Raw genomic sequence first — 13,596 nt, forward strand, 5'->3', positions numbered from 1 at the left:
ACCTCCGCTGCCCTTCTCTGGACATTCTCCAGCCCCTCAATGTCCTTCCTGCACTGAGGGGCCCAGAAGTGGATGCAGCACTGATGTACCCCTAACCAGAATCCCGGGGGACAATCCCTGCCCTGCTCCTGCTGGCCACACTTGCTGATACACGCCAGGATGCCATTGGCTTCCTTGGTCCGCTGGGCTCACTGCTGGCTCACGTTCAGCCAGTGTCGACAAGCACCTCCAGATCTTTTTCTGCTGTGTCACCAATGGATCCACGCTCCTGAAGTACGACATGCTGGGGTCAGTCACCCCTGCAGCAAAGGGCGAGCAGCAGACACAGCGAGGCGGGGCCGAACCCCGCTGCCAGGCTGGGGGCTCCGGCCCGCCGAGCTGGGGCAGGGTTCGCAGCACCGGGGCTGCGGCCCAGCGAGCGAAGGCCCCATTGCGGGGTGGGGAAAGGCAGCACACGCTGCACGGCTCCACCGCAGGACAAGGAGCCGGGGCTGAGCCCGGCCGGGCCCGGGAATGGCGGCGAGGTGCTCCGTCTCCGGAGCAGAAGCCTCCCGATAAAGCGCTGAGCCCGGCGGAGGAGCGCCGGCAGCGCGGGGGAACGCCTAGTGCGGCGGCGAGGGGGAGGAGGAAAAGGAGGAGGATGAGGCAGCCGGCAGAGCAAACACGCACCTTCCCCGTGCAGATCGGGCGGCGGCTCCGGCACAGCCCTGAGCCCCGGGCGGCTGCGGACGGGGAAGGCGGAGCCGCCGCGGGCTGGGAGGGCCCGGCCGCCGCCCAGGAGCCGCCGCTGTCCCCGGCCCTGGCGCCTCGCAGCCCGCCCCGAGGCCAGGCGGGCCCGGCCCGGCCCGGCCGCTGCCGCCCAGCCCCGGGGCCCCGAAAAACATCATCCGTCACCAGCGGGCCTTGCAGGGGACTGAGACCTCCCGTGCGAGGGGCTGTGAGGGCGGTGAGGCGTTGGACGAAGCTGCCTCCCAAAGAAGTTGCGGATGCCCCATCCCTGGAAATATTCAGTGCCAGGTGGGATGGGGCGCTGGGCAACGTGATCTACTGGAAAGTGTCCTTACCCATGGCAGGAAATTGGAATGAGACAGTTTTGAAGATCTCTTCCAACCCAAACTATTCTGTGATGCTGTGATGATTCTATGATTGTACTTTTACAGGGAATGTGTGATATTGGTGCAAGGGCACATGGAAAAGCATGAGGAGCCTTTTCTGCTGGCTGCACAGTGGCCGCATCCTTCTGAGTATTTGAGAGCATGGCAGTTCTTGCTTGTGTAGTTCATTGATGTTTTCCAGCTGTCTGAGAGCCTTTCCTGCTGCCTTCACGCTCCTGGGAACTGTGGCAGGGCCCCTGCTCCTCAGATGGTGGCCGCCTGCAGAAGTAACATTGCACTCATTTAAATAAAGGTGTGTTTATAAAACACTTAGGTAAATGAGTGCAATTTCTTCTGTAGATAAGATCTTAAAATACAAACATGGGTCTTAATCTGCAAACACTTGAATTAAAGCTCTCATTTTATTCTGTTTAAGTCAATGGCACTACCCAGGTGCTTAGAGGTAAGGGTTTTTAGGATCAAAGCCCTTGGTGCATTTCCAAAAAGCTGCTGTAGTAGGAATACATTGAAGAATTTCCATCTAATATTCACCACCGTATTCCAATATTAATGAACTTTCTGCTTCAGTGAAATGACTGTTACACTAATGAGCTTCATGGGTGTGTACCTTAAGGAGGGGTTTGAAACACATTATTATAAGATAATGGCTGATCCTGCCAACCTGACTCCACCTCTGTATTTGAGGTGACTCACTTGTATTTTTTCACTTGTATTTTTCAGTACAGCATCTGAGCAGTATGTTTTTGCAGCTGGAACTTTGTCCTCTGCAATACAGATCAGGGAGCATGCTGGTGGGATGAAACAACATATTTCTCAAACTGCCACAGTCCTTAAGAGTCCTGTTCCATTGAGGGTAACAGAACAACTGCTTCAACAAAAATATTACACAAGGAAAAGGCTGTCAGATATTTTCCTGTCTGGCTTCTTCTTAGCTGCACATTCTGGATATTCTTTATATGTAGTACCCTATAAACTGTAAGTATCCATCTAGTACTGTACCTCTGGAATGAAATTATACAGTGATTAATGTGATAAATATGTCACTGAAAGTCATGCAAGAAAATATTCTATCCTCAAAGTTTGTCTGTTAGACCCAGAACACCTTGAAGTTAACTGCCAATGTACAGCCTTCCTTTTCAATTTCAGCAAGAGAACATAGGACATGCCTTCATGAACCAGCTCATGTAAAACTGTATTTGCAGTATATAAAGTATATAAATCAATTCATGAGAGTGATTTCTTTTCACTTGCTCCCCTAGCAATTAAATCACTTCACCCAGCTGGTTTCTCATTATTTTTTCTTAATTAGCTTCCTTTGTTAATCCTTCTATGCCAAGAAGATGAGAGTCAGGCCATCTTTTTTTTCTCCTTCATCAAATAGTCAGAAGGATAGAGATATCTTGGTGTAGCTGTCATTAATCCCAGGTCAGAGGGCAGAGAACTCAGTGCTTTAGTCTTCTGCTGTCCTTGCCAGAGGAGTGGCAAAAGCAAGTTAAGAGGCATAACAGCAAAACCTAGAGCTCCACCCCTCTTCAGCCAGCAACATGCACAAATCTGTTTACAGGTTTGAAACACATCAATATTCATTCAGCCTCAGGAAAGGTATTTCACTTACACCCACCTCTTACATGATTTTTTCCATTTTGCATTATTCACTAAATACGTAGATTTGTTTACAACCTCAGGACTTTCAGATTGCTTGGTTTTCCCTACTCAGGACTGTAATTGTAAATCTGGGAGAGTCTGGAGCTGAGGAGTCTTGTGATCAGTTTCACAAACTTTATAGGCTACTATATTGGGCAAAATCCCTGCCCCACCATCCAGAAATCATCTTTGTCATGCATCTTGCATACTCTTGAACTCATAAAGACGATCAGGTGCTTGAAGGGCTCTGTATGGATGCATCTTTTGTACAAGACTGCTGTGATTATACTGGTAGAAACAGTGTCAGAGTCAAGAACTTACTATTAAAAATAGGGATTGGATATATATGAATGTCAATAATAATCAGAATCATCTGATTGTTAACTTGGTGCTTCAAGGAATAAGCTGGCACCTAGCTCCTGGAAAGGGGAATTCAACCTAAAATGAGGACATATGAGACTACTTACTGTTGGATTTTTTCACCTCCTATTGTACAGCATATGAAGCAACCGGTGGAGTGTGGTGTTAGGCACAAAACAGTCACTGCCTGAGCGGCTCCTGAATCTCTTCTGATGGAAATTGCTTGGTACAAGGTTTCTCCCTGCAAAGAAGGGGGAGTGACATGATGCTACTTTGCTATGCTTTGGTTTTCCACTCCATTTAGACTGTATGGCTTTTGGAGCAAGAACTGCTTTGGTTGTCCTCCAAACTTTATTGAAGTCTCTAAAATGTGACTGTATTAAAATAATAAGAAGAAATCACAAGCATATTCACATACTAATTATTATGCAAAGTAGGGAGGGAAGAAAGTATGAGATTCCTTTGAAAAGCTGCCAGCACAGGACCAAATACAAAAGGTGTTTGAAGTGGGAGAACACTGTACCAGACTGAAGAATTACCAATATACCAGTTACCCTTGTTTAGGGGTATGCTCTCAATTATCATTTTATGACATTTATTTACTTTAGCATAGCATTTTTTATTTTTTGACTCAGTCTCCCAAAAGTCTCCTCTAAGTTCACAATGGATTTTAGTATCACTACAAGATGTTTTCTTCATTTAAAGCTTTTTCCTGTTGCTTTGCTCTGTAGACAGGTAAAAATGGATTGCTAATTAATGCAAACTTCAGCTTTTATTTCCCCTTCTTTTTTTCAGTTAAAGGAGTTGAAAATAATTACTCTTAAGTTTCAAAGAGTAATTTTTCTTCAGTTCTTTGTAGAAGGAAGTACTTAAGCTTGATCATGACTTATATGTCTCCATTTATGCAGCCTAGCAAATAAATATATCCTAGTAAAGCACAGAACAGGGGAAAAAAGCAGAGACATTGTGAAAGAAAAATAGTAAGCACCTCAAACATGTATTTTTCTACACAGGTCTGTTTGCTTTTCTGCTGTTGTGTCAGAGACTTGCTTATTTCAGGTATCAAGATCAGATCATCAGGTGAGAACACCTGCCAGCAGTGGGTTGGTAGGGGCTCCTTGCTTGGGACACATCATAGCTGCAACCTGGCCAGTGCAATGCAGGTTCCCAGTCAGAAGTCAGCCTTGGTTGCCTCAAGTTTCTCTGCATTGCTGATATAGGCCAACAAAAGTTGATATAAGCCACCAAAATGAGCCTTCTCCTGCCAAAGTGAAATCTCCTCTCTGAATAACACCAGCCAAAATAGCCAGCAGCAAAATGCCACTGTGTTCATGCTCCTGGCAACTGCAAGCCCTTCTGCTGTTACAGCCTCTTGCAGTGAGGGCAAGCTGCAGCATCTCCAAAAAGCCATGGTGAACACACGTGCTCCAGGGACATAAAAATGTCTGCAGCTCATGACCCCACAAAAGTTCTGGCAGCAAAACTTGCTACTAAAGACACAGTCTGGCAGCGTGGTTTCTCCTGCAGACCACTACATGTTTTCTTACAGGGGCAATGGGTTTGCCATATCGCAGACAGGATTTGGGTAAAAATTGGTGGAACATGTTCCCACTCAAATCTCCTTATAAACTGTGTGAATTGTACTGCCATGGAGGGAAAACAGAGCATGGGCACCTGATATAAAACCAGACATGCAAGGAGCCCTGTTCATTCCTGCGGATTTTCAGTTTTCAGGTAGCAATGGGTCCAGCTATATACAAAGGTATTTGCATGTCTTGACATCAATTATCACATATTTGCATTAAAAATACATTAAAGACTGCCCTAAAGAGCTTTCCTTACAATGCAGCAATTAAATTATAGTTTCTCTCAAGAACTCTCTTCCCTACAGCTAGGTACCTTCATTGTTCTCAGTATTTTAGTGAGGATAAAATCCAGGTTCAAATTACTCAAAATCCAAATTTGACTTATTCCACCCATATTTGTCCCAGACAAGTTTAAATAAATGGATAGTTTTAAAAATGCAGATAAAATACATGCTTTATTTCTGGACTTGGCCTGAATTGAACTGTATTGAACAGACCCCCATGCCCATCACTGGAGGTGTTTAAGGCCAGGATGGGGCTCTGAGTAACCTGATCTAGTGTAAGGGGTCCCTGCCCAGGGTAGGGGGGTTGGAACTAGATAATCTTAAAGGTCCCTTCTAACCCAAACCACCCCATGATTCTATGAACACATTACATTAGTGTTCATATTAGTGTTCACACAGGATGTGAACATGAAACCTCCATCTAACAGGCAGATGGGAGGCTGAGCAGAAGTGTGATTTCTCTCAGTAAGCTTCAGCCAGCCATTTTACTGGGAAGGGAAATGTTCTTGGAGTGGCAGATACTAGACAGATGCACAGAAACTCCGTGCTAAAATAGCTTGTTATCATCTGAACAGGCTCAAAAGTGAGGGTGCTTTGTTTTGTGATAGGTTTTGAGCACAGACACAATGTGTGGATTCATGCCTTGAGACCTAGCTTCACCAATATCTCATTCTAGGTTTAACTTCAAGACTCTGAACAGGCTGTTAAAGTCACACATTAATCATTTAAACTTATAAAAGTCACTCTGCAAGAGATTTAATGTGTTCCAAGACTAACTAAAATTTTGGATTTCTGATCCTCTATGGTATATATATAGAAGGTGGTGTGATTTCTATTCAAATTTGCAAAGTCTGTCTGATCATGGTTTGAAAGTTTTGATAAATACTGAAAAGTGCAAATTCACAGAACTGAAAGATTGTCTAAAATAACATCTTGCTTCTTTAAGAACAGGCACAGCATTTCTTAGAAAAGCCAGAGGTGAACAAGTCTATGGAATTTCAGAATCTGCATTAAAAGTCCCATTAGGAGAGGCTGAAGTAAAATTCTGCTTCGCTTTTAGTGGCTGAAAGTGTGTGATAAAAAGCACAGACTGGATGAGAAAAAGTTATGATTTCTATTGCTAGAGCTTTTACAAAAATCAAACCATGAACTGGGAGAAGTCACATGGCTGGGCACCTGTAACTGATTTTTGAGATGATAAAAGAAAACTTTAGACACTTTGATAGCTCTTCTGTAGCTATATTTTTTTTCAGTTTTGGGTTTTTTTGCTTTTTTTTTTATAAAATGACTTAGAAGCTGAAAAGAGGAAAGCTTCTACTTCTCCTACTTATGATAAAAAGAGAAGACAGATTGAGAGTAGTTGGTTCTGAATAACAGACATTGTGATTAGAATTACTCAATTCAGTAACTAGCAGAAATGCTTCTGTGTAATAAATAAATTACAATAATTGCACAATTTGCTTTATAGTCAAAATAGTTTTGCTTATCTTTTTTCTGATGGGCCTAATGTATTTTATTTTATAAGAAGTGCTAATTTCATGCATTCATAATGAATTCTCAATTTACATTGAAAAGCAAGTTGAAACAAATAAAAGCTATAAACTGAATTAGCTGGTAAATAAATATTTACTATTTTAACATAACAGAATGGAAAAACTAAAATATAAAAAATGGAAGTTAAGCTTTGTAATGTTGTAAGTATGAAAATAGTCTGTACTACTGCAGAGTAAAATTTAGTGTAAAGATTAAATAAACTGTGAGTTAACAAGCCATCTTGTTTACCAGCCCATAAAAATAAATTTTCTGTAGGAAAATATCTGAGCAAATGCAAAACAGGGTGAAAGCTGATTATTTAAAACAAGTATCTAGCTGCTGCTTTGATTGTAGTCAATAATTTAAGCTTACAGTGATTCTCAGGGAAGGTTTTTCTGCAGGATGGAGCTCAGATCATGAAGACTCACTAGAACTGCTCCTGCAATCTGGGCTCACCAGCACAGAAGTGGCAGAGCTGCCAGCCTGGCAGTGAGGCAATACAGCAAGGCAGGGTCCTTCATTCAGGCTTTTTGGTGTGAGCAGGAGTGAGCCATTCCCGCTGCCATCTGAGACTTTTCCCACGTCAGCAGTAACTCATCTGGCACTGTGGGCTGCTCCAGAAGAAAGCACATGCTCTGCTTCTGTTCCTTTCATAAGAGACTCTTGTGTTTGCTCTGTGGTATTGAAAATTATAGGGATGAATGATGAAAACTGCACTTTGGGCTGTTTTACATTCTTTCAGTACCATTTAGTGTGATGGTTTTTGACTTCTCCCTGCTGCTATACTTAGAAAGGGGAGTAGGAAGGAGATGAGTGTTAGTATTATGGGTTATGACACAAAAACATCAAAAAGAAAGTCTGTTCTCATTTCTCTTTGGTATCCTTTGGGGACCTGCAGTGTTTAGAAAAAGCTGCTATTCCACCACAGGAACTTAGGAAAATGGGTACCAAACTTTGTTTACTCTCCAGGACTACATATGGCCATACAAGGTGGGTGGGTAACTAGGACACAGAGCTTTTTCCTCCACTGAGCTTAGTTTCCCACCACTAGATAAACTTCAAGTAGGTTGCCTGGTGGAATTATTGTTCCTTATACGTCAGCACTTGGATTAAACATAGAAAAATATCAGAAGCTTCCTCTGCATTCATCAAATAAAAATCCATGGGAGAAAAACTTGCATAATGCCCCGGAAGAAATCTAAATTAATTAAAGTCACCCCCTACAGAGAACTTGGGCTGTGTTTATTTTCAACAAACTATTACAGGTTTTGCAATATTTTTCTGGAAGTTTTTCACAAACATTCCTACTTGCTCTCATTCCAGGCCAGGGCTGAACTGCCAGGATGGAGGAATTCTTTGGACCTGACCTTTAGTCATGAGAGACAGAGGCGCTCAGCCTCAGTAAAACTACAGATTTAAAGCTGCAATTTGAATTAAAAAACTAAAGAGTTGTGCAAGCTATGCCACCAAAAGATGTATCAAGAGTCCGATGTAGTAAAAGTATGACATCTTCCAAGCATGGGAAAGAAATGGAAAGGTGCTTCAATAGGCACAGCATGTCTCAACTGCAAAGCCCCTGTTGCACATCTCATCCCTTTCTTCCCACCTCCCAGGGACAAGGCAACCCAGAGCCTTCCATGTGCAGCCCAGCACCCCAACCACAGCCTCCTGTCAGCCTCCCAGCACCTTGTGCAGGCAGCAGGATGTGAGCAGTGTCAACCCTGCAGGTCCTTCACCTGCTTTGCTGTAGCCAGAATTCCAGGGTAGAGCCACGAGCAGAAGCTGTGATGGGGGACATTCCATGCTGTGCTGGGAAGCTGTGTGCATCCAGGAGTGTCTGTCAGGGTGTGACACCAGCACCTGCTCGCTCTCCTGCCTACAGATTCTCTCTGTGAAGGACAATTTCAGTGCAGTGGGAACAGCTCAAGAAAACAAAATGCCTTATAACTTTCAGTGGAAAACAAGGGCTGTCAGGACAGTTTCTCTTCCTGCCTTCCTTCCACTCACTCCCAATTAATGTCTGCAGTTCTAAAGGAGCCCTGTCCCCTCCCCCTCATTCCTACTATAAAGTAAACTCAGGTACTTCAAGTACACAGAGGGATTTTCAGATTTCCACCCACGTAAGCAGCTACTTGGCACATCTGATGCGCATGTGAAATTGGTTCACAAGGGCCAGGGCAGGCACCCACATCTCCATTTCTAGCTCTACTGAGCTTAAATTTTATCATTTATTTGATTTCAAAGCAAAAAATACACAACTTACTTTACTTCACAGAAGAAGAAACCTCAGCAAAGCATCTTTTTTCCCCTGGCAGGGTTGGGTTACTGATCCCCCACTCCCACCCACGCAGCTGAACCCAGTGCCTGGTCAGCCTGAGAGCTGTGAGGAAATCAAATGCACATGTCAGCACTCCCCTCTCCTGCTCCAGCCATGAACCATCCCAGAAGCAGAAGACATGCCAGGGAGTGGTGTACTAGCTGTGTCTTTTCTCAGATGAACTGTACAGCAAAGTCGTGTTCGCTCAGCCTCATGGAAGTTTTGGAGAGGCAATACTCTAAAGGTTCCCAGCACGGAGCTTTTGCATCAAAGTTCAAAGCTCTGGGATACGCAGACAAGAGTTTAAGTGTAACAAACTTAATATTACTGCTCATTAAAAGTGGACAACAAGTATTTCCTTAAAGGAAATTATACCAATCTGATTAAGCAAGTGCTAAAGTCTAAAAAAATTTGCTACATTATTTCCACCTATAAGAATAATGGTTTTCACACAGAGCTTTCCTCTTTGGATTCCTCCTCCCTTGCTTACTTAAGCAAAATACATAAATACCCAGCATAATACATAATCTGCCTCACTCCAATAGCTTTTATTTAATATTTATCTGGGTACTTGTTTCCTTACAAAGCTTCCTGTATTCCATATGTTGCTGAAGAATAGTATCTGTCATTTAAGACTGCACTTCACCATCACTTCCATACATAGCTTTAAGTAAAAAAAAAACCAGAACAACTAGTTGAATTTACAAATATGCTTCTCTCTTGTTAGGAGATGCAAGAGAACAATTTTTATTTTAATTTATCCTATTTCAGTGAAGTGCAATGCTCGAAGTAAGGAAAAACTAGCTACGCAGCTTGTAACCAAGAGCTACAATTCACTCATAAAGCTGACAAGCAGAGGAACCATGTACCAACTTCTGAAGTTATTTTGCCATGAATACAGCAGAGGTGAGAGCCTTCTTTCACGTAAGCTTTACACTAGTTCTATTTGGCTTCTTTTACTAAGAATCAAAGAGGAAGTAACAATTTATAACCCAGCGTAAATCAAAGCAAAATGACATTTTGATAAACACTAGAGCTTATCAATCACAAGGAGACACTGTATCAGATGGCTGAGGAATTCCAGAGCTGCTAGAGTGGCTCTGGCAGAGCAGAGCCAAGGGTCTCTAGGAAAAGCCATGGCTAGCTGAGGGCAGGTGGCGCAGCACCAGAGCCTGGCACCCAGACTGCCAGCAACATCCACCAGCAGCCAGAGTATTGCTAAAACACATCCAGGAAGCAGAGAACAAAAGGGAAAGGAAACCAAAGACCAACTCGTGCTAGGAAGCCTCAGCATAAGAGACACACATTGGGTTGCCAATTTCTTCTGAACAGCATTGCTGGGAGTGCAGTGTCTGCATCACACTGATGAAAACCGAAGTTATGTTTGCAACTAAGATGGTAACTGTTAGAATTTTTCCCTAATAGTACGGTTTGGCACTGAAAACAGAAAAGCAAAGAGATCATGAGATGATAAATCCTATTAACACACCTACTGCATGTTCAAAAGTTTCAGGTTTTTGTTAGGGAGGGTGGGAAGACTGCAACATTTCAGTTCCATGCACACAGCTGAAGCATTAAACCTCTTCTGCATATAACAGAGTGGATAATGAATGTGCAGGAAAAAAAGGCGAATGGTGAAATAAAGCTGAAAATTTACCTTTGCTTCTGTTTGTAAACAGATGCAGGAGGAACTAGACAAGCATAATATTTGGTAGTCTGCATAATTACAACAGATGTCTATGTTGGATAAAGTGGCCTGTACAGTAGATATAGAGGCAGTCTAACATACATAAATAAAATCAAAACACTACTTATTATCAATTTGCTTATGAACAAGGAGAAGACAGCTTATCTGGTGTTTAATATTTATAGCTATACTTACAGCAATATTCATTGCACCCTTGAAAGAAATTCAGATCAACTACCTTAAGCAAAGTGGGCTTCAAAAAACTGGATGTCAGACTATACAAATAAAGTATTAGTTTAGGCATAGTAGACTTTATTTTGGCACTTTAACAAATGCTTTATTTTACAGCAGTGGCACAGCATTTGCCAGAAATTTTCTTTTCTTGGCACAGTTATTTCAAGCAGTTATTTTACTAATTGAAGTTCACTAAATATTGCACAAGATATACCTGTTAAATTCTTACCCTGTTTTTACTTGCTGAACTTGTATGGCTTTGAAAAACTTGCCAGTTAAGTATAAGTAAAAAGCAATATATTAAATATTTTAGCACAGGATAGCATTCGTTGGTTCCTAAATGACCACTGAACTTGGGACAGCAACAAATAAAAGTTGCACAACTCTTATCTGAAGAGCTACTAGATCTAATTTACAATACATTGCCATTTCTGAAAAGCACTTCAGCTTGACATCCTGAACACCTGTATTTTGGGAATCTCAAAAATAAAAAAACAGGAGGTCAGCAGAGCAGAAGACGAAGCCATTTGTCTGTTACAAAGCATAATATAAGGAGGCAGACTGTCGTCTTCCCCCTGTGTCCCTCTATCCAGCACCTATCTAAGGTCTAAGCAACAGACACTTCTCTCTTCTACTCAGAGTATTTCTTTCTTCTCTTATGAAGACATTCCACTTGTCTCAACTCTTCTGCTGGAGTCTGAGCAGAACAAACCAAAATTTTTCAAAGGGACAGGGAAAAAACAAACGCGAGCAACAAATAAAAAACAAATACACACATTTACTCCAGTAAATGAACTGGGGTACTCCTTTGAAATTTACAGTAGGGAAAACAACATTTGCAGGAAGAACAGGCCTGTGTCAACACTGCCATTAAACACAATGCAGAAGTCAAATGTCTCACAGCTAATACACCAGATGCAAGACTTAAACATCCCACTTCGCTCTGCCACCTTAGCAGTAAATCTGGTGTGAGGATCACCCTCATCAACAGCTTTTCTTTTTTGGTCTGGATTTTTAAGATCTACTAGATGTACTCTGTGACATTAAAACATGAGCAAACAGACATAAAATGAAAATCATACAAAAGTATATCACAATAGAATTCTCAGTATTAGGCCACATGATTTATTCAGTAGTGTTTATGTTCCCAAATTACAATTATGTCTATCCATGTAAGACTACAAAAGTTACCATTAGAATTGTCTGTGCTTATAAAATACCAACATTTTCTTTTACTGTTATATACTCATTAACACCAGTCTGCAACGAGTCACATATAATCATAGGCACTTCAAAGGCTTTAAAGACGTTTACAACTTAAATGCATTTTTAAAGAACAAAAATTTAAACCTCTACTTGTACCTTCAAATTGCAAATAATTAACAAATACAGTGGCCATAGAAATCTGCAGCAACTTCTCAAAATACTGTTAGAGTCTTTGGGTTTGCTTAGGTTCGTCAGTAGCTTACTACAAATCTTCCTTACAGGAGATTTGTTTAGTAAGAATATGACTATACAGTTTGTAGTAATAATCCAATTTTACACATTAATTGCTGTTACAAATCTCACTGAAGCTACAGGTAAGCTGAGAAACAATGCAAAGTGTAAAATTGATATTCTGACACTTAAATTTATACAAAGTGGAGGTTGAAGTTTACATAGCTGAAAAATTACATTTACACTAAAAGTTACTGTTATCTGAATTATCTGAAGACAAATTGCACCATGACAACTACAAAAAGGCATTTTTTGGAAACAGATAAATTAATGAAATAAAAACTAACTTGCAAGATCAATCTGAGACATGCTGACCAAAATTAAACAACTTTCATTGAACCATAGGATAAAACAATAATTTTCATTATTTTATATTTATGCATAAAGTTTTAAAAATCATTCAGTGAACATCAATGGTTTTATAAAATAATGCTTTGCCACTGTTATTCACAGAACACTGCAAATGTTAAGTTTTAATTTTACATTTTTAAACGAATATGTGAAAAGTTTTAAATACAATGGGGTTTTATCATAAAGGTGCCATAACGGCTCTTTAATGAAAAAAAAAACTTCATTATTCTATGCAAAAGCTTTATTTAAAAAAGTTCAGTGATCTCATAAATAGAGACACTAAATAGGAATTTTATGCATAAAACTCCTTAGTTGGTGCCTTTTGATAGGCAGCACAGGATGGTTTCCGTTCACCAAGGTCGTAACTGCCTTCATCCTTCTTTCTCATGCGATACACCAGCAGCAGGATAAGGAAGATTGCAAAAAGAAAACCAATAACTCCGCCAGCAATAACAGCTGTAATCAAAGAAACAGAGATTCACAATATGCCAGTAAAACAAGCTTAGCACCATACTTCTTTTTCATCTCACACAGTAAGTTTGCTATTATTTTCAAATTGCAGGAAAGGGTTCCCATTATGCAACTGTCTTCATTATTAGTATCCTGAAATATACTGTCAGAAAGCTTGTTTGCATTCATGAAGGCAATCATTTAAAATTACATTCCACTTACAAGTCAGAGATCCAACAACCCAGTTTTAAAAAAGCTATTAAAATTTTTTCAAAACCTCAACTAAGATCACCACTAGTACTGCCAGAGCATAAAGCTGTCTTTCAAACTCCTTTTTCAACAGTCAACATTTTCAACATTAAAAGATTTTGTTACCCTAGCTAAGAAATGGGCTTTTACTTTTCCCTGTCAGTTTTCACTCTGACTATATGCTGAAATAAACTTCCTATTGATCAATAATAGGAGAGAACACTTCATGCATTTGTGGGTGTGTGAGAAGTATCAGCTCCCAACCAGACTTCAAGAGGAAACTGACGTG

The 13,596-nt window shown here is 41.1% G+C and overlaps 2 protein-coding genes across 2 annotated transcripts in view; both read right to left on the reverse strand.

The window, feature by feature from the left end:
- Positions 1–682, reverse strand: part of CPQ (carboxypeptidase Q) — a 146,665-nt gene extending 145,983 nt beyond the window's left edge. The window contains exon 1 of the mRNA XM_058032012.1: positions 670–682. The gene's annotated coding sequence lies outside the window, so the exon portion shown is untranslated. The remainder of the gene's footprint in view (positions 1–669) is intronic.
- Positions 683–10,810: 10,128 nt separating this feature from the next.
- SDC2 (syndecan 2) overlaps positions 10,811–13,596 on the reverse strand; it is a 60,389-nt gene continuing 57,603 nt past the window's right edge. Inside the window, exon 5 of the mRNA XM_058038605.1 lies at positions 10,811–13,064. Within this exon, the coding sequence (XP_057894588.1) occupies positions 12,901–13,064 (164 nt within the window). The 3' untranslated portion in view covers positions 10,811–12,900. The remainder of the gene's footprint in view (positions 13,065–13,596) is intronic.

Source organism: Melospiza georgiana, chromosome 1 (genome assembly GCF_028018845.1).
Source record: "Melospiza georgiana isolate bMelGeo1 chromosome 1, bMelGeo1.pri, whole genome shotgun sequence".
NCBI classification, from domain to species: domain Eukaryota; kingdom Metazoa; phylum Chordata; class Aves; order Passeriformes; family Passerellidae; genus Melospiza; species Melospiza georgiana.